Consider the following 21,642-nt stretch of genomic DNA (forward strand, 5'->3'; position numbering starts at 1 on the left):
AATTATGAGGATTACACCTGAGAAATCAAATATTTTACAAAAATGAACAATGAAAGAAAACAAACGTTTAAAAATTTAAAAATTAAATTAAAAAATCTAGACCCTTTACCTGACTCTGCAATTGACTTCATTTTCTTTCCACAAGTTTCACTGTCACATTTATATGAGCTTAATTAATATGAAGACATGACCACTGAGAACTACTTAATCTATTTTATTTCCATGATTAATTTTCACAAGTAAAACAACCTCAAATCTTCAGTTCTTATTAGGAAAAAATCCTGACATCTGAGTGATTTGCTGTTGTTGTGTAGAAAGTGCCCATTTGTCCTAAAATGAAGTACAATGACAATCTTTGGGGGTTTGCTTGCATCAGTAAACATTTTAAACTTTTGCAGTTATAAATGCTTGGACTTTTGATAAGTCTGTGAAAGGTCTCGTTGGCTTTAATCTTTTAGGAGGTAAAAATTCTTGTGAGTTTGATGTACCCTGAGGCAGTTTTTCTCCTACCTAAGAATCCTCCTTTCAACAGTTCTCATTCCCTCCATTCAGATTCAACCATTTTTTCATTCAACATGAGAGACCTGAAAATTCCCTCCTTTCCAAAATATCGTGCAAAACAATGCAAGATTTTTTTCCGAGTTCACTGCATGGATTTACATTGATACACTGATGGACTAAAGGAAATACATACTTGTTCACCCCAAAAGGAAATCTACATTTGAAATTACATGCGCATAATGATTAAACACAGAGAAGAGAATGTTAGTATTTTTCCAAGAGTCAAAAGTTTACTGCATTATGGAAAAGTAACCTCTATATTGTCCAGAAGCTGCATTGATATAATGAAATTTCTTGAAAAGAATTACCCACCTGAGTTGTTTGTCTTGAAATGTCATTCCACTATTCTAATAAAAATTGGTATTGAGTTATCCCCAATCATTAGAATAATTTGTCATCAGCTACAAACTCACTGAAGGCATTTTATTCTTCTAATTTCCTTTTTCTCACTTCTATTTTTCTGTGATAAATTTTATCACAGATTTCAGTGATTCTTTTACTTTTACATCAGCTTTCCTGTGCCTCTCTGTCCAGAGCCCTGACCTTCACACCCTCGTCTGCAGCTCCTGCAGGCCAGTGGCCAGTGTGTCCAATGGTGGCTGCAATTTCTCTTAGACTTCATGTTTCCAAGGGTTCTTTTAAAAGGTTCACATTGTGACCAGCGGTCAAACAGCGTTTCTAAGTTCTTCTGAAGTGTGTGTGGTGGTAGTGAGAGAATAAAGAAGTGGCGATTTTCCTGAACACACATGCCTTCTACATTCACATGGAGATTTCACATGAGTAGCTCAAAGGGGCAGTTACAGCTTGGGCTAATAGAATCTTAACTAAGGAACAATAGTTTCTTTTGTTCTTGGTGTTTTATAACTGACAACAGAGGAAAATGACTTTGTAAATGGGAAATTATGGGGAGGCAAATACATGGGGAAAATAATGGCAGACAACAGTTTTAGTCAGGTTTGTTTTGTAGAACCCTGCGGTATAGACAAGGGTCTACATTCTCTGGTGGTAACTTCTGTGTTTCCTGGTTGGGAGGGGATGAGGGACAGTATACAAATATGTCCACAATTTGGCAGCAGGAGGAGCTTTTCTAAATCTGGTTTTTCCTCAATTGCCTTCCACTCAGTAGAATTCATAAGCCTATTCTTCAACGCTTTACTTCCTATCAACAGTTATACCCCAGGCTCTATCAGCATGACTGGTGACCTTCCATGCTGGGAGTATCAGAGATACCTGGAGCTGTTCTGTGTCTTCCTCTGGGTTGAGGTAAGAGATCCAGCCATGCTTCTAACATCCAAAAGCAACTCTTACTTCATTTCCCCTTCCTCGTGAGAGGGTGTCAGAAGATTTCAGTGTCAACAAACATTTAGTTTGGTGACTTTGTGGTCATCATTAATGCTGCCTGAGATCAGGCTGACGACAGCGTGGTGCTGTCTCAGGCAACTCAGGTCGGATAATTTAGGTGTGACAAAGATGCAGCTGTGAATCGGCAAAGGCGTTTGATCAGATCGGAATCCTAATGAGGTCTGTCAACAATCCTGCCAGCAATGAACACATCATTTGAGATTTTAAATTATATCAAGATACCCAGCACTATCACAGTCTGGAATAAATCAACTTCTTTTCCAGTACGGAGACCCCCATGAAAATTCATTCTTACTCTTCATGTCCTCCCCACTTGAAGCCTCTCACTCTAAACCATTGTAAATCTTCAATAATACTTTACTTGGTTATCACTCACCTGGAATCATTAGGTTGGCAGGTATCAGCACTTAAGTCATCCAGGACTATAGCTAAGATTATCTATCAGTGGTTAACCCATTAGAGGTTGTGAGAGTCACTGCTATTTTGATGTTCTTGCTCTTTTATGCAGCTGATAGAGACAACTGCAGCTTCTCCTCCCCACACGTGACTTCAGATGGTCTCAAACAAAATGGGAGCACTCAGCCCTCCAGACCTCTGCTGCTCAGACAGGCCCTTTGGAAATCAGAGATATGACCCACTGAAGAGGACTGGAGAGGAGGATGGATGATCAGTGCTATTATCTTGTTTTTCCCCAGGGAAGGCTGATCATCTATAGCATTTTTAGTTCTTATACCCATTCATTCAATGCAGATTTATGAGTACTCACTGAGAGATCAGCACTATTCTAGGTACAGGAAATAACAGTGAAAAAAAAAAAAAGATGAAATTTCTGACTTCACAGGATTTTTATTATATTCCCTATGATGATGGCTAAACAAAGAAGACTTTATTTATTCCTTTCTTTACTCATCTGGTGGAGGCAGGAATAAAGGAGATGGCTGATAAACCCGGAAAAAGGGTCGGAGAGTTTCAGAGAATGAGGCCTTTGGGAAGGTGAAGATGTGGGAGCCAGTTGCCATGTTGTAAAAAGAGACAAGTCCGGCCACACAATCCAGAAAAACTCCCACAACCCGAGGCTGCTCGCTCAGAGGAAGTGATGTTGGTGGAGAGGTAAGGGCCATGTACCCATTTATTTTGCATATCCTGATGGCCCAGAATCCAGATTCAGGCTTCAGCCTCATGAGAAGACCTCTTGGCACATTTTGCAGGCAAACTCCTAAATCGCACCCAGTTCCTTCTCCTACATCCACTTCAAAGTAATATCTTCCTATGGTGAAGCCCTCACAGCCCAGGACACAGCGGAAGACACTAAATCTCCCAGAAGTGTTACCCTTCGTCTGGGGGCCTGTACGAGTCACTTGTCTCCGATTCTCAGACACAACAAGGTCTTCATGAGCTGTGTCTGGATCCAGGGTCACGCTGACTGCAAAATAAAACAAACAAAAATCAAAAAAGACATTTTCATGCTGACAACAATTTACCTTAAATTTAATCAGCCTGTGATTAAATGCAAACTTTGTTCTCTACTAACTCTGAGTCCTTCTCTGAGCCTCAGCTTCTTAAAAATAAAGTAGAAATCACATCTGTCAGAAAGAATGGTGACAAGGATATCTGAGTGTATTAATATATGCTCAGTTCTTGGAATAGGACTTGGAATATATTAACCAGTAAGTCATAATAAAAATAAATATCCTCGGGCCTCCCTGGTGGTGCAGGCGGTTGAGCACAGCACTGTGAAGCTGTCCACAGCCTCTGCAGCGCGGGTTCAATCCCGGCCGGCTGGTGAGAATCCCACATGGTGAGGCAGCCCTCTCCTGTCTCACCCGCTGCTCCCCTCAGCAGTGTATTTCGTCAGTCTGCCTGTTCTGTTCCCCCACTCTGTCTCTGGTGAATCCTCTTACCCTTCCGCGCATCTGGACTGTCCCTGGCTCTTGTATAAATAAAATAAATCTTTAAAATAAATAAATAAATAAATAAATAAATAAATATCCCCGTATCATCAACTTCATCACCATAACCATCTTCATCTCTCAGAGAATCCAAGAACCAGAATTACCCAGAGTGGACACAGACACTGTCCTCCCCAAAGCCCTTGCTCTCCCAGGCAGGATAATGAGGAATCGTGGAGATTACAGCAGACAAGCCCTTCCCGTGTTCACTAACAAGCACCCACACCAGGGATCAGAAAGCAAAATAACACAACAAATGTCATAGCTTGTTACTGAGGTCCCAGGATTTCCCCAGGTCTCAGGACACAGCTATCGCCATGGCTGTAAGTGTGAGCTCTTCTGTCTTGCTTCATATAATGTTCCCTAGGGAGTAGCGTAAGGAAATCAACTGAATACTAATACACATGACAATTATCTGACTAGAGTCAAGTAAAATAGAAGCCATGATAAACATATGTGATAGTATCCAGCAGTGCAATATTAAAAATGAATAGAGGTAATGAAATTCTAGCAACAGAGTTAACCACCCGCTGTGTTACTGGATTAAACACTGATCATCTGGACTGCAGCAGTAAGAGAAACCAAGTATGCAGGGACACTTCCTGCCCTGGGGGCTCTCTTTACCCCCCTTAGATCACTCCCAACCTTGTCCCCACTGCTCTGTTTCCAGGAAGGCTGACCCCTGTGGACACATTAACCAGGCTCCCTTCTCTCTGACTAGTTTGCTTCAGTCGATGGAAAAAAGTAGAGTAAGAGTTCACTCCAGGGCTTATGAATATACAACAATTAGGTTAGAAATGAGTAATAGAACAATTTAGGAAATAAAAATGTTTCTATATCATAATATGAATATATATATATATATACACACAATTGAACAATAATAAAAAGCTACATTTAAAAAATTACATAATGAAACTAAGGGTGAATTTTCAGGAAAATTTAGAACATTTACATCTAAAAGCTACTACACTACCTATGAAACTTAAATTAGTAAAACAACAGAGAAACAAAATGAAAAAATTTTAATAAGAAAAAATACAAATTAAACAATAATCAATGAAATAAGAAAATACAACCAGAGAGGAACGAAAGTCACTGCTTTGAAAAGATTTAAAGAAATAGACATACATCTCACAGGTTTCATCCGAGGAGTAAAAGAGAAGGCAAAATTGGAATGAATATAGATTTTTAAAAATTGCATCTTCATAGAGTCAAATTCAAAGATACTTTTTTGATAGTTAGGTTTATACAAACTTGGGGGAATCTCTATGTTCCACAATCCTTTATCCAAAAACCCTGGGGCCAAATATTAAATTTCATATTATTTTTCACATCACAAAGAGAATAATAACACACTCTAAATGATGTGCCCACCCTCAGCAGGGGCTACAGCAGCCTTGTCCCTGTAGCAAATTCATCAACACTTCCTGTAGCAAGAAGGCTTAACAAAGATGCTAAATAGAGTCACATGAGGGAAATTTAGGTCTGGTCACAGTGGAAGGAGGACTTAAGAACAGCTTGCATGTTCTCTGCCGCCTCATTTTCACGTTGTAAAATCCATTTGACTTTGGGCTTAACTTGAGAACTGCCTCTGATCAATCACCTCTGGCCACTGGCAAAAATAACAGAATGTGACCCCATGGTTATATTTCACTATGTGACTCCATCTTATTAGCTGCCTTACTTGAGAGACTCTCTCTACTGAGCTCCCTTGGAAAAAACAATTGGCCAAGTTGGGAGGCCCATGGGCAAAGTGATGCGCAGTGACTTCCAGAAGCTGAGGGCACTTCTAGACAACAGCTGGTAAGAAGTCAGGACCTAAATTCTGTAACCATGAAGAAATGAAATCTGACACCAACTGAAGATTATTCCCCAATTGAAGCACCAGGCGAGCCCATAACTGTGGGACCCCACCTGAGCTGGGCCCAGATTTATGATAAACGATACTAAAAGATAAAATGTGGTTTTTGCTTCAAGCCACTAAATATTTTTGTAGCAGTAGATAACTAGAAGTCACCAAATCATGTCCAATTAGATTTGATTTTGTGAAAAAGTGAATTATGGAAAGTATTTATTTGTCAAAGCATTTGAATTTTGTAACTGTGGATAAGAGGTGATGGAAATAGGGCCTGGTGGTGCAGTGGTTGAGCGCTGGGTTGCGAAGCTGCCCGCAGCCTCTGCAGCGCTGGTTCGATCCCCAGCTGCTCCCCGGCCATTGGAGAAGGGTCCCGCATGGCGCACAGACCTCTCCTGCCACCCGCTGCTCCCCTCAGAAGTGTACTTCAGTCCTTCTGCCTGTTCTGCTCCCCGCTCTGGCTCTGGTGAAATCTCTCACCCTCCCGCGCTTCTGACTGTACCCAGTGCTTATATAAATAAATAAATAAATAAATAAATAAATAAATAAATAAATAAATAAATATTTAAAAAAAAAAAGAGGTGATGGAAATACAGCAAGCACTGATTAAGAGATTATGGGGAGGAAACCAGATTTGCAATTGATAAAACATGGTTTTCCTTATGATTCTAACATTCACCATGCTGGCTGGGTCAAGGCCCTAAAAATATCTGCATCTCAGCCAAGTATCCTCACCTACCTCTCTTCCATTATTCTCAGACTTGACTGCACTATTAGCAATAAACATTATATATCTGACACTGGTCTTCATCCTTAGTATTTAGGGGATCCCCATGCTTTCCATACCTTGGTAGCTCTTTAACATTTTCTTCACATTTAAGTAAAGCTCAGAAACATTGCACACAGTGTTAGGCTCCATAGAGATGGCCTCTGGTAAATCCAGCGTCACACCTGAACTCCTAGAATCAACAGAAGACAGAGACTTTGGTGGACATTCCATGAAGCTTTACTTACTCCCACCTCTTCCTCACTATACTCGTACAGCACTTACCTATTCAAGGTGTTTTTCACATCCTAGGGACAAACAAAGACAAACATGAGCTTGGGCTTGGCACATGGGGCTACCTTTATAAACACTCCTTCCAAAGATGTGAAGAGAGTGACCCAGGCTTAGACATCCCAGGTAAGATACCCATCCAGTGCCCTAGGATGGGCAGCATGGCATTAAGTTTATCACCCTGTGATGCTGTTAACTTTCTTGCTGTTGCCTGTGATCACATCAGCCTGTGGACTGCTGGGAGAGAACGGCTAGGAACTTCCTATGTGCCTCTGGCAAGACCTGCTTTCAGAGACTAATTTCATTCAGAGGAATCCATATTAGAGCTTGCTTCTGGTCCTCAGTGGGAAGCCCACGCAGAGCTGCTGCGATGAGACACTAAGGTGGTGGCAGCAGGAGCCCCATGTTAGCGGAGCAGGGCTGTGACATTCTCAGCCTCACAGTTTAACCACAGCTCCAAGTGGGAGCTAGAAAACTGCTCCAGGCATTTTCTTTTTTTTTTTTTTAAAGATTTATCTTTATTTATTTATTTATTTATACAAGCACTGGGTACAGTCAGAAGCGCGGGAGGGTGAGAGAATTCACCAGAGCCAGAGTGGGGAGCAGAGCAGGCAGAAGGACCAAAGTACACTGCTGAGGGGAGCAGTGGGCGGCAGGAGAGGTCTGCGCGCCATGTGGGACCCTCCTCCGGTGGCCGGGGAGCAGTCGGGGATCAAACTGGCGCTGCAGAGGCTATGGGCAGCTTCGCAACCCAGAGCTCAACCGCTGTGCCACCGGGGAGGCCCTCCAGGCATTTTCTTAATGGACTGTATCTCTCCTACAGCTGAAAGAAGGCCATGGAGAGCTCCTGGAACACGTGATCTATAAGTAAACAAAGAAATTTAGCATACGTTTTTGCTGCCCCACTTTTATACCCACAGTCACGTGGAGTGTTTCAGGAGACAGTCTGACAAGGTTCTGTGCCCATGGGACAGGAGAGGGTAGTAAAAATAATTCCATGGTTCCAGTGGACAGGAACCCATCATATATGCCCAATAGGAGCCTATTTTTGATTCACATAAAGGCACCCTATAGATTACTGGAAGCCACCTTGCAGATACTGATGTGTACTTAAAAGAAACACTACTTTATGTTCCCCACAGCAATGTATCACCCTGTAGTGAACAGGTAGGCCTTGCTCATCTCCCGCTACCTCCGGGGGCTGCTCTCAGGGGCTCAGCAACAGACACCTCCTGGACATCTGCCCCTGCACAGCCTCACCTGCAGCAAATCCTGGGCTGACAGCTGACATTTCTTCTCTAATTCCAGGATGCGGTTCTTGATTTCAAGGCTCTGCTTTTCCAGACTGGCTTTATCATCCTGCAGACTCCTCAGAGTCTGTTCTTTTTCCTTCTCCAGTCTCCACAGAAATGCCTTCTCCTCTTCACGGAGAAACTTGTAGAGATTCTTGAAATCAGACTGGATTTTTTGTCTCTGAAGCTCCATCTTCTCCTAGAAGCAAGAAAGTGTGCTCAAAATCTAGAAATAAACCAAATGTCATTTAAATGAAATGAGAACAGACATGGTACATACATATCACGGAAAGCTATTGAAATCTGAGAAGGGGAGAAATTCTGATATATGCTACAATGTTGGTGATTGTCGAGGACATGATCAGTGAAGTCAGTCAGAAACAAAAGGAGGATAATTTTATGATTATCCTTATAGAAGGAGCCTAATCAAATTTAGACACAGAAAGAAGAATGATGGTTCCAGTTACAAGGAGTGGGCAGTGGGGAGTTATTGCTTAGTGGGGCGAGATTTCAGGCTAGAAGGATCTCACAACTCTGCAGAGGGAAAGTGGCCATGACTGGACAACAATGAGAAAGTAGTTAATGTAAAGTATAAATTTTATGTTTATTTTAAAACACACACACATAAAAAAAGAATTTACTTAGCTATTGTGACATTGTTTTCCCATGAGCACTTGCGGTGGGAAAATGTCCCACGTTCCTGCTCAGTCATACCTGGCACAGGCAGTAGGTGTGGGAGGGACTGTCGTCAAGCTCTAGTTGTGTGATTATTTTCCATCTTTAGCCACAACACAAGAGAAGGAAGTACTGAATGCTTGCAATAGTCATTATGAAACTAGGGCCGAGGTCAGATGCTGAGTTTTCATTTGGAATATAAGAAAGAATATCTGTCCCTGAGCAATTTTTGTCAAGCAAAACTTGTAATGAACATAACCACGACTGGACATTATGACAACATGGCACTCAGCAGAGAGAGGTCGAGGCAGCAAGTTTCAGTGAGAGACACCAGAAACATCCTTATGTGTAAGACTGACAGGAACCAAGAGATCTCTCTTGTGGGACCCACTTTTCATTTGGGAGACAGAGAGGAGCAATTTCCTTTGGTGCTTTCTAAATTCATGCAGTATTTTACGATTGTGATGTTGTGGGAAAAGGGTCATTGATTAGGATGAAATGGAAATTTTGTGAGGGACACCTCAAACTGTTGCATTGACATGGTTTCTCTAAATGTTTGCAACAATGGAAGTCCCCTTCACTACCTGAGATCCAAGAAATGAGGGAAGTATGGCTGTCCTTTGAAAGCTCAAGTTTAACATCCACACACAAAAGATCAGGACAGAGGCTGGAAGAGAGCCCTGGGAGAGGCAGAATGACTCACTGGTCTGCAGAATTAACTGTAAAGTGATGGATTCCATCAGTTTGTCCATGAAGGTGTGGGCTCTGATCCTGCTCAGGTACGGAAACAGACTTAGAGACCCACAGTCTGCAGTGGATCTGCATATGATCTTGCTGCAGCTCCATCCTCATCACCAACCTCATGAGTTGAGTAGCATAATCTCACCTGGAGTGACCCTTTTTCAGTGCTCACAAAGGATAGTTTTAGAACTTGAAAATTTGAATGCCAGACCCTGCACTGTGCTAAGTGTGCCAGTGTGATATGGTTACGTGTTGTATGCGATATGGTAGTCCACCAGCAAGTTGTATAAAAAAGTAAACTTCAGGGCCTCCCCTGGTGGCGCAGTGGTTGTGCCCTGGGCTGCGAAGCTGCCCGCAGCCTCTGCAGTGCCAGTTCAATTCCCGGCCACCGGCGAGGGTCCCACATGGTGTGCAGACCTCTCTTGCCGCCGCTGCTCCCTTCAGCAGTGTATTTCAGTACATCTGCCTGTTCTGTTCCCCGCTCTGGCTCTGGTGAATTCTCTCACCCTCCCACGCTTCTGACTATACCCAGTGCTTGCATAAATAAATAATTCAATCTTTTTTTAAAAAAAAGTAAACTTCAAGGTATTTACAACTTGAAACCCAGTCTAAAATGGTACCATTGGAAAAAGATAAAAATTCTTCTTCTCTAGACTAACCTATTGGGCATCCTAGTCAATTATTCTGAGTTGAAAAAATGGAAGATAAACACACATAGACATAGACACTAGGGAAAGAGAAACAAAGAGGGATCCTCTCTGGCATTTCCCTTCTTTTTCTGGTTTAGTGAGAATAAGCCATTATTGTGATTTGCCCAACCATCCCCTCTGTCTAAGCTCTAGGATGGAAAATCGTATGAGATAAATCAACTCAAATTCTTACCTCCCACTTGCTTATTTGTGCTGTTATGGTCAACTTCGCACCCTGACATCGGGCTTCTAAAAACCGCAGGAATTTTACAACTTTCTGGAGCTTTCCCTGATCAATTTTGGGTGAAAAAAATATAGTCAACTTGAGAAATCTTTAATAGGCTCCTAAGTGGAATCCCCACCCTCCATCACTATTACAATAATATTAAATATTGTTGAATCCTTACACTTACAGAACAAACACCCAGAGACTGTCTGTGCAGTAACATATCTGATCCCGTGGTAAACCTGCCCAGTTGGGAGGATTTGTACTGTCATTTCTGTGCTGTAGAATCTGAGGTTTAGGAAGGGGTTAAGTAACATGCACCAGCGGCCATCGCTGGTAGGTGGCTGAGTTGTGATTCCCAGCTCAGCTGATGACCCAGAGTCACTTGACCTAAAACCACAGTTCTGCCAGGGAAATGCTACACAAGGAACAAGATAATAACCATCTACATGAGAACTGTCTCCAAGCTTCTATATAAGTCTTCCAGATGCTCTCCCATATATCATTGAGCAAAAACTGGGCCCTACTCACCACCCAAATCAAGGGGACACCAGCATTCTTGTTTTGCTGATTCCTTTACCCTACTGACTGCAAGATCCCTAAAAGGTGGTGTATCTGTCCATGTTTTCAGATTCTGTCACATGGCCCCACACATTGTGGTTTCTCCAATTATACAAACATGTGAAGTTAAAACAGGCTGGTGTGGATTGGGCACACTGTATTCTACAGCAGGGGATCATTACAGCAATTTGAACATCCACTAAATGTCAGGATGGTTATGATTTATTTCTTGGGGGATCATTGTAAGCCATTTGTCAGAAAAATGACATGATGAAAGTCTTGTTTCAAGATCATAATCTCTGGTTTCAGAGTAAAAAACCTCAGGCCTGCGAGTTCAACACGAGAGCAAGTACTTGCTCAAGCCCTCATCCTGCCCACTCACCTTGTATTCTGGGCCTGCGTCGTCCACAAGAGCCGTGCTGTGTCCTCTGTGCTGGGGGGAGCGCTCACAGAGCCAGCAGATGAGCTGCCCATCGTCCTCACAGAACAGGCGGAGCTTCTCCCCATGTTCATCACATTGCCTCTCACTGTCTATCTCCCTGACAGTCTGAATGAGGTTTTCCAGCTGCTTGATGGATCGGAGACTCTCCCTTTGAAATGGTGCCCGGCACAGGGGACATTGGGACTCCCTTGGGGATGATGTCACTCGTGGGTTCTCAAGGATGCTTTCTATGCACTGGCGGCAGAAGCTGTGCCCACAGTTGATGCTCACGGGCTCCATCATGAGCTCCAAGCAGATGGAGCACGTGGCTTCCTCCCTCATCTTCTGGGTAGCTGTGGCTGAGGCCATGGCCCTTCTTGAAAAGCTCCAATATCAGGTTAGAGGCAGAGATGAAGTAGACAGAATTTTCCACAGTGAAGGACATACAAGTAAGCTGGGCTTCTGTCCCTTCACAGGTCTGGAAATCTGTCTAGAAAAGCAATGGATTTGCATTTGGAACATGATACCATGTCACTGTGATAACTATCACATATGGCCGCCAAAACTTAAATTAATGAAAATTGAAAGGAGTATTGAGTTTCTCGGTCCCACTACCTGTGCCGATTGCTTAATATCTAGATATGCCTATGGCTACCTGGTGCCCCCAGTCTAGAATATTCCATCACTGAAAGTCTTTTTGAACCAAGTATTAAGAGAGACACAGAAGCAAGACAGGTTTAACTCACAAAAGTTGGATCAACACAGAGAGAACTCAGTGAGGGAGAGCAAAATTCTTTCCATGTCCAATGAGGATCAAGAACAATTGGTGCCACTTTACTCTTTGTTAATAACACTCAGGAATTGGTGGATCCTTGAAGGATTCTACTGAGACAATCACATTTGACTCTACTAACCCCCCCACCCCACACTTTCTCTATACCCATTCCCACACCAAAGAACAAAACACACCAGCTAATAAAATTTCATGGCAGTTCTACCAGGATGGTAACAGAAATCCACCAGGCAACAGGAAGAATCAGTGTGTGCCGTCAGGCTCTCTGTGCTGAGGTAAAGAGATCTGGAAAGAACTTGGAAAAAAGGGGGTTGGCCTGGAAGCAGACCCCCAGAGATCCACCAAGGCCACTGTCTCTTCTTCAAGCCAGGACTTGTCTCCCAGGAGAAGGTCAGTGTGGACCTGGCAGGCAGAGAGGGAGGGGAAGAGACCAGAAGCAAAGACCCTCCCTTCTGGCCATGCTGCAGCAGCTTCTGCAAACTAGCCCTGACCCCACCTCTCTCACTGCTGGTCTGTGTGGCCAGAGCCTGCAGTCCGAAGAAACTCCAGTGACCTGTCCTTTGCAGTCTCTGTATTGAGACCTGGGATTCAACTGAAGTTGCTGATTAGGCTGTTTCCCTCCGGTAATGAGAACAGCTTTCTCCAGCCACAGAGAACTTCTCCTTGAGATTCTATTCCAAGGGAGGTGATTTCTCCCAAAGGATAAGGCTCCTCTCTCCCAGGTGTTCTGCACTCTCAAAGAGAAGGGCCTCCCGCCTCTGGCACCCAGGGCACAGGACCTTCACTCACCTCACACCCTGGACCTTCTGAGATGCAGCATGGAGTCTGTGAAAGAGAAAGCAGCCAGGGCAAGAGCTAGAAAGCAAAATCCTGACCATTTTCAAAGTGTCAGGGGCTCACCCACTGCCACCCCATCTCTCTCTCTCTCTCTCTCTCTCTCTCTCTCTCTCTCACACACACACACACACACACACACACACACACACACAGAGAGACAAACCTTGGCCTGGCTTCGTTCACTACCAGGCCCACTCAGCACAGCCTCATACTCCGTGTCAGTGCCTCTGCACTCGCCACTTCCTGCAGCCACAGCAAGGAAGTGAACTCTGACTGCTAAACTCGGAAATGAAAGTAACACAGGGTCAGGGTCCAGGACACGGGAAGGAAACCGTGACATTACTCATGTTTCCCACTGAGCTTGTTCCAGAAGGGGGCGAGAGAGACAGTAGGAATAATGCCCTGATTTAAGGCAGTAGAAAGAAGGGAGAGAGTGATAGCTCAAGACTCTGTCTTGAAAAGAACAAAAAGAATGAATGAAGAGAGACAGAGTTCCAGAGACACGTGGGGCACCATTACATATACACGTTATGTATAATGGGACTCTCAGAAGACAAGACGAAAGTGCAACTTAAACAGCATACTCCTAAATAATCCACAGATTGTATTAGAGAGCAGAAAACAGTTTGAGATGAATGAAAATGAAAGCCAACACACCAACACTCATGTGATGCAACAGCAGTGCCTAGGAGACTGACAAATGTAAATGCCACATTAATAAAGTAAAAAGATCCCAATTCAATACCTTAACCTTCTATCCATTTTTTAGATTTATTTATTTATGCATGCATGCATGCATAACTGGGGTCTAAGCTGGCAGGTCTACAGAAATACACTGCTGAGGGGAGAAGTGGGAGCGACAGGAGAGGTCTGCTGTGCCATGTGGGTCTGCCCCCTGGCTGGGGATCAAAATCTAGCTGCAGTGGCTGGAGATAGCTTGATTGTGTTGAGACTTTAACCCCTGTGCCACCAGGGAGACCTTAAGCTTCTATCTTATGAAACTAGAAAAAGAGCTAATTAAAAACCAAAGCAAGTAGAAGGAAGTAAAGTTATTAACAAAATAAAGAACAGAAGATAAAACCTTGCTTATTGACTAGACTAACCAAAATGAAAAAACTTTCAGCTACACTAACCAAGAAAATAAGAAAAGGCACAAATTACTCAACTAAGGAATGAAAGGGGACATTACTACCAACCTTAAGATATAAAAGACATAAAAAATTATGAGTAATTAATTATATGCTAACAAATTAGATAACCCAGATAAAATAGATAATTTAAATGACACCAACGACCAATAATTTCCAAGGAGAAACAGAAAATATGTCAAGCTATGACAACTAAAAAGTATGAATTAGCAATCTAATCCTTTCCACAGAGAAATGCCTCAGGGACAGATGTCTTTACTGGTGAATTCTATCAAATGTTTAAAAAAGAACTAGCACTAATCTTTCCAAGCTTTTTATAGAGTAGAAGAGGGATTACTTTCCAACTCATTCTACAAAGTCGCTATTACTCTGATAATTAAATATATCACAGAAAACGAGAGACCAATATCCCTGGTTAATAGTGGCACTAAATTACTCAACAAAATATTAAAACTGAAACCAGTGACATTAGAAAATGGTTTCTAGACCATGAACAAGTTGAATTTATCTCAGGAATGCAAGAGAGGCTCAATATTTCTAAATTAATCAATGAAATACACTGTATCAATAAAACCAAGACCAAATGACATCTCAATAAACAAAAAGCATTTCTCAAAATCCAACATCTCTTCATCAAAAGACATACAGCAAAAAAGGAATACAAGGTCACTTTCTTCCACCTGATAAGGCAAGGGTTCCACATGGGACACAGACCTCTCCTGCCGCCCGCTGCTCCCCTCAGCAGTGTTCTTCCGTCCTTCTGCCTGTTCTGCTCCCTGCTCTGGCTCTGGTGAATTTTCTCACCCTCCCGCACTTTTGACTGTACCCAGGGCTTGTATAAATAAATAAATCTTGAAAAAAAAAAAAGAACATATATGAAAAGCTCATATATGAAAACTCCATGGTAAAAGATTAGTCAACACCATACTGAAGATTCTATAGTCAGGGAGATTAAGTAAGAAAGGGAAATGAAGGACTTACAGATTTGAAAGAAAAAGTAAAAACTGGTTTACAGATAACACAATTTTGCATACTGAATATCTTTTTAAAAAATTTAGAAATTTGATCCAAAAAAACTGACCTCAATGTAGAGAAAAATTCTGTTTTGTCATAAGTGTAACAGGTCTTCGTGTGTGTTCCAGACCTGAACTGCTTGAACATTAAATGCATTCCTGATATTAAAGGTGATTATCTAAACCAATAATGGCAATTAACAGGATTTTCTTTCTGCATTTAGCTGGAATCCATGAAACATCATCTCTCAAAATCAAAAAATATCTCATATACCTCTTACTTTAAATATTAACATTAAATATTGAGAAACTCATTTGTTACCATTCAGAATCAATGTGACTTAATTTTTTTCTTACTTATCTTGAAGGCTTACATATGATAACTAATGGACACAAAGCATCCAAGCCAAAGGGTTAATTACTCTGCATTGTTTTTAGTGTAACAAGTATAAATATGTATAGCTAGCTTTAAATCTAATAGCTGGGACTCCCCGGTGGAGCAGCGGTTTGGAGCTGGGCTGCGAAGCTGCCCTCAGCCTCTGCAGCACCGGTTCGGTTCAGTCCGGTCCCCGGCTGCAGGGCAAGGGTCCCACATGGCGCGAAGACCTCTTCTGCCGCCCTCACTGCTCCCCTCAGCAGTGTATTTCATCACTCTGCCTGTTCTGTTCCCCGCTGTCTCTGGTGAATTCTCTCACCCTCCAGCCCTTCTGACTGTATCCAGTGCTTGTATAAATAAATAAATCTTAAAAAAAAAAAAGAAGAAGAAGAAGAAGAAGAAGAAGCTCTATGGCCTCAAACTTCATTATTTAAAAAATAAATAAATAAATAAATAAATAAATAAATAAATAAATAAATCTAATAGCTAAAGCATTTCATTAAAAATGCTTTACTGTAAAAAATAAAATGTTTTAGTGCAGAAACAGCAATAAAAAGATAAATTCAAATTATTCAAAGTGAAAGTAATTCAGAACATTTTTCTTAAATTTAGGCATACTTTAGTGAAATAGTGAAATACTGACAGTTCTAGAGGATGTTTTTAATGGGAATACTATCACATAAAGAAAAGACAACTTAATTTTTATCTAACTTAGCAAAATACACCTTCTTTGTTTGACAGTGTTAACAGGACAATAACACAGTCAGTAAAATACTTAATGGAAATGATAGCCTTTGCATCTGGGTACAATTGATCAGCTTTAACAAAGACCCCTCATTTCCATGTCTTTAGTCACTATCGCTGTAGCTTTGGGTATATTGAAAATTTAAGAAATCCACATACAAAAAAACTTTAGCACTAATCAAGGAGTTCAACATGATTGCAGAATATAAGACCAATAAGTAAAATTCAGTTGTATATGTAAAGACCAGCAATGAACAATCTGAAGATGAAAAGAAGGAAATTATCATTTACAATAGCATCAAAAATAGTAAAATGTTAAGGAATTAAATTAACAAAACAGCATAAGACTGGTATGTTGAAATCTGCAAAACACCTTTGAAATAAATTAAGCTCACCTAAATACATGGAAAAGACATTCTGTGTTCAGATACGGTTAGATTTAATTTTACTATGCTGGCAATATTTCCCAGATTGTACAGATTCATCTGTTTTTGTAATTGTTCTTTGGTGTTTGCTTTCTTTTTACAAACATTCGTAACTTTATCCTAAAATTCATCTGGAAATATAAGCGCTGGAGGGAAATGCAAGGGATCCACAATAGCCAAAGCCATCTTGAAAAAAGAAGATCAAAGTTGCTGGGCTCACAAATTGCAATTTCAACATATACTAAATCACTACAATAATCAACACTATGAAGTACTAGCATAAGGATATATATATATAGACCAATGAAATTTCATAAAGTCCAGAAATAAACCCATATAGTTATGGTTAATTAATTTTGACTAGTATGACAACACTTCAATGTGCATAGAAAAAATCACCTTGCCAAAAGACAGTGGGACAACTACATATTCATAAGCAAAAGAATGAATGTGGATCCCTGCCTCACAGCATATACAGAACTGACAATGAATCAAAGATGTAAATTAAAGAATTGAAACAGTTAAAAATTCTTTTTTTAACACTTTTTTAAAAAGATTTATTTATTTATTTATACAAGAACTGGGGAGGCCCACAATTAAAAATTCTTGGTGGATAGCAACAAAACTGAAGATTATTGAGCTTCATAAGACTCCATCAAGAATGTGAAGAGGGCCTCCCCAGTGGCGCAGGGGGTTGAGCACAGCTCTGTGAAGCTGTCCACAGCCTCTGTAGCGCAGGTTCGATCCCCAGCCAGCCAGTGAGGGTCCCACATGGCGCGCAGACCTCTCCTGCAGCCCACTGCTCCCCTCAGCAGTGTCCTTCGGTCCTTCTGCCTGCTCTGCTCCCCTCTCTGGCTCTGGTGAATTCTCTCACCCTCCCGCGCTTCTGACTGTACCCAGTGCTTGTATAAATAAATAAATAAATCTTTAAACGAAAGAAAGAAAGAAAGAAAGTTCCTATATTCCAACAACAAAGACAAAGAATTCAACTTAAAATGGAGGAAGTGTTACTGAGCAGCCCCGATATAAAAACGGGTTGCCTGGCTATGGGTCCTTACCCGCGCACTTAAAAGGGACTTATTAATACTCCACTGCAGGCACACACAAAAGGTTAATAAAAAGGTTTATTTACAAGGGAAGGGGAAATGAAGAAATGTACAACTCAGGGAGAAAATAGGGAAATAAAGTGTTTAATGCGTCCTACCGGATCCGCCGACCAGGAAACCCAAAGGCACTCCCGAGAGCTGGCTGAATGCTGCGAGCTGGCGGAGAGCCAAAAAGGCGCCCCCCCACCCCCCAAAGCCCAAGTGTCTGGCTTTATACCAAACCTGGCTGCTTAACCGTTAGGAGTTGGCGCCTCAACTCCATCTGGGGTTTCCAAAGACTACACGGAGCCAGAGATGCAAAAGCAAAAAGGCTTTATTGCCAGCTTAAGCTAGGATCCGACTCTGCCTGGTGTACTGACTCAGCAGCCTCATCAGGTTGAGAGAAGGAACCCCTCCAGGGATGACAAGCTGTTTTTTATACAAAGCTGACAGGATGAGGGGACCTTTCATAACAGGGACCAAGCTCAACCTGATTGGGTACTTCTCTTTGGCAACAGCTAAGTTTTGTTTACCCTTGCCTTGTGGTTCTTGTGGTTTTACCCTGAAAGGAAACTTGGGCACAGCTGTGCTCTTCAAAATGATCGTCTTCCTTAAAATGCCTGCTGTCTTGCTATGCCTAGTCCTCCAATATCTTACAACCCCACCCTCAGGTTCCAGCAACTTCCCTTTGGTGGTGATGGGATTTGTCTCTCCCAGTGTTTTTTGGCTTTGGTCTGGAGTGGGGGGTGGAGTCCACAAAGCCTGTACGCAATTAGCTTTAGGACATACTTTTCCCCCTAACAGAAGGATCTTAATAGAAATGACTCCAAAAAGAGACAATACATACATGAAAAATGTGCAACATCACCAGTTTTGGAAAAGGCAAAACAAAACCACAAAGAGACACCATGCTGCATCCACCAAGATAGCTGTAATTGAAAAATACTGACAATAACAAGTGGTGAAAGTGGAACCTCTAACACTGCCTATGTGGATATAAATGGTGCAACTTCTTTGGAAAACAGCTGCACAGTTCTTAAAAAAATTGAACGTGGGCCTCCCCGGTGGTGCAGTGGTTGAGTGCTGGGTTGCGAAGCTGCCCGCAGCCTCTGCAGCGCTGGTTCGATCCCCGGCTGCTCCCCGGCCACCGGAGGAGGGTCTCACATGGGATGCAGACCTCTCCTGCCACCCCCTGCTCCCCTCAGCAGTGTGCTTCGGTTCTTCTGCCTGCTCTGCTCCCTGCTCTGGCTCTGGTGAGTTCTCTCACCCTCCCACGCTTCTGACTGTACCCAGTGCTTGTATAAATAAATAAATCTTTAAAAAAAAAAATTGAACGTAAGATTTGTCACTTGCAGAAATTCTACTCCCATGTATGTACCCAAGAAAATAGGAAACATAATACTCAGACAAAAACTTGTACAAAACAGTTCACAGTGGTCCTATTCAAACTAGCCCCCAAGTGGAGACAACCCAAATGCCCATCCACTGATGAAAGGACAAATACAGTATAAAGTCCATATAATGGCATATTATTCAAATACATGTGAACAAAATACCATTTATGCACCTGTATTAATGAACCTTGAAAACACCTACAATTGAAAGAAGCTGGACACACCAAGCCACTTCATGTATGATACTTTTTTGTTAAATGTCTGAAATAGGTAAATACATAGAGAGAAGGTAGATTCGTGTCCTTGCCAAAGACTGACTGACAGTGTGTGTGAGATGAATAGTTACTAATTAATGATATGAGACTTGTTTAGAAGAACTGAAAATGTTCTGAAATTTAAAGTGACATCTGTACAGGGCCTCCCCGGTGGCGCAGCGGTTGAGCGCTGGGTTGCGAAGCTGCCCGCGGCCTCTGCGGCGCCGGTTCGATCCCCGGCTGCTCCCTGGCCACCAGAGGAGGGTCCCACATGGCGCGCAGACCTCTCCTGCCGCCCGCTGCTCCCCTCAGCAGTGTACTTCGGTCCTTCTGCCTGCTCTGCTCCCTGCTCTGGCTCTGGTGAATTCTCTCACCCTCCTGCGCTTCTGACTGTACCCAGTGCATGTATAAACAAAACAAACAAACAAATAAATAAATAAATAAAACATGCCTCTATTTTAAAAAAAAAAAAAAAAAAAGTGACATCTGTACAAATTTTTGAACACACTATGACCACACTTACAAAAGGTGGATTTTATGACATGAAATGTGCCTTAATAAAAACATTTACTAGTTAGAAAAAATACCCACCTGCGCAAAGAAACCATTGACTCATGATGAATGAATGAATCAGTCAATCAAAATTTACCCAGGAAAGATGCAGAACTTGAGTAAAGGATACTAAGGCAGTTATTATTACTGCCTTCATATGTTCAGATGTTACACAGATACCTGAACCAAACTGAATTTCTAGAAATGGAGACTAGCGCATATTAAAGGTACAACAGGATGAATGACTGATGCAACCCTGCAAAACAAACTATTAGGAACTAGATGGTCCAGCCACAGAAACTATACAAAACCAGAACAACAGAATAAAAACAAACAAAAATGGTGTCTCCCCTGGTGGCGCAGCAGTTGAGCGCTGTGCTGAGAGGCTGCCCGCAGCCTCAGTTCGTTCCCCGGCCACCGGCGAGGATCCCACAAAAAACAAAACAAAACAAAAATGAACACGTGTCAGCGGCTGCGCAGCAGCTTCGTGTCTCCTACTATATAAGCTCGTTCTGCTCCTGCAAGTGTGGAAAGGGGAGGAAAGATCAGGGAAGGGGCAGAAAGTATACATGAAGATTTACAATAGCTAAGCTTTGAAAACAGCCTAAATGCCCAAAAATAGATGACTGGATCAAGAAGATGTGGTCCATATACACCATGGAATATTACTCAGCATTCAAAAAAGATAAACACATGCAATTTGCAGCCACATGGATGGCGCTGGAAGGATCATGCTCAGCGAAATAAGCCAGAAAGAAAAAGAAAAATACCAGATGGTCTCACTCATAGCAGGAATCTAGAAAACTTAAATAAGGGACCAGGAAAATGAATAACTATAAGAGAGTGAAAATCAAAATCAACAAAAAACTATGAACCAGAGACACTTTTTGGGGGGTGGGGGGCGGGAGGGGAGGGATTGGGGTCAGAATGGGGGGGTTGCAATTGTATGGGGAATATAAAAATAAAATTTATTATTAAAAAAAAAAAGAAAAGAAAGTATATATGAAGAACTGGTGGATGAATTTTTTTCCTAAATAGCAGAAACTGTCACCCTTCTCATCCACGCATTTCACCGAGCCCATTTCAGAAGGAAGGCTGCCCCACGCAGTGAGGGGGACAACGAAGAATCCGAAGCAAAGGTGGCCAAGCACTGACTTTAATAACTGGGGGTTGAACGAGCCGGTCTCCACTGTCGGGACCTTCCCCTAGAAATGCCCCCAGGGAAACGCGCCCGCGACACTCCCCAGGCGGGAGGGCGGGTCCTCCGGCTCCGCACCTCACCGGCCCCGAACCCCAGGCTTCCCGCCGCACCCCCTATTCCCGCCCGCTCCCCTCCCGGCCCCCGGGTGCTCCTGCGTGAGCCTCACCGCCTCTCCCCGCGCCGGCCCAGCCCTGTCGCCGTCATCTTCACACCGAAGCTTCCCCGGAGTCTCCTCAGCCGCCGCTGTCAGGGGAAGGCGGGCCGCGCGGGGAAGACCGACCCGAGACCCTCGGGCGCAGCCGCAGCCGCAGGCGAGGGGGCGGGGGAGGGGCCGGGGGAGAGGACCTGGGCCCGCGCCGAGGCGCCGCCGGTAGGAGGCGCCAGAAAACGACGCCTTCAGCAGCGCGCCCCGGGCGCCCGGAGGCTGA

The 21,642-nt window shown here is 42.8% G+C and overlaps 1 protein-coding gene across 8 annotated transcripts; it reads right to left on the reverse strand.

Moving 5' to 3' along the window:
• Positions 1-1,137: 1,137 nt before the first annotated feature.
• LOC119251711 (E3 ubiquitin-protein ligase TRIM38-like) lies at positions 1,138-21,513 on the reverse strand. Of its 8 annotated transcripts, none has more exons than XM_037518957.2 (8): positions 21,381-21,513; positions 12,975-13,010; positions 11,354-11,882; positions 10,378-10,473; positions 8,048-8,278; positions 6,782-6,804; positions 6,577-6,689; positions 1,138-3,346 (listed from the first exon to the last, which is right to left on the reverse strand). In XM_037518957.2, the coding sequence occupies exons 3-8, from the start codon at positions 11,759-11,761 to the stop codon at positions 2,826-2,828; spliced, it is 1,392 nt and encodes a 463-aa protein (XP_037374854.1). In that variant the 5' UTR covers positions 11,762-11,882; positions 12,975-13,010; positions 21,381-21,513; the 3' UTR covers positions 1,138-2,825. The 8 variants fall into 8 exon arrangements, with proteins under 8 accessions (XP_037374854.1, XP_037374852.1, XP_037374853.1 ...); XM_037518955.2 differs by lacking the exon at positions 21,381-21,513 and adding an exon at positions 13,186-15,160; XM_037518956.2 differs by lacking the exon at positions 21,381-21,513 and adding an exon at positions 13,186-15,160 and having other exon boundaries at positions 12,975-13,040.
• Between the last annotated feature and the right edge of the window lie 129 nt (positions 21,514-21,642).

Source organism: Talpa occidentalis, unplaced genomic scaffold, assembly GCF_014898055.3.
Source record: "Talpa occidentalis isolate TD23 unplaced genomic scaffold, MPIMG_talOcc4v2.1 talOcc4.2, whole genome shotgun sequence".
NCBI lineage: Eukaryota > Metazoa > Chordata > Mammalia > Eulipotyphla > Talpidae > Talpa > Talpa occidentalis.

Excerpts from the sequence above, each read along its gene's own strand:
- LOC119251711 (XM_037518961.2), bottom strand. The coding sequence starts at position 11,761 with ATGGCCTCAGCCACAGCTACCCAGAAGATGAGGGAGGAAGCCACGTGC. Across the intron at positions 8,279-10,377 it reads CACAAATAAGCAAGTGGGAG|GAGAAGATGGAGCTTCAGAG; the intron begins GTAAGAATTTGA and ends TCTTGCTTCTAG. Across the intron at positions 3,347-6,576 it reads AATGTTAAAGAGCTACCAAG|TCAGCGTGACCCTGGATCCA; the intron begins GTATGGAAAGCA and ends TTTATTTTGCAG.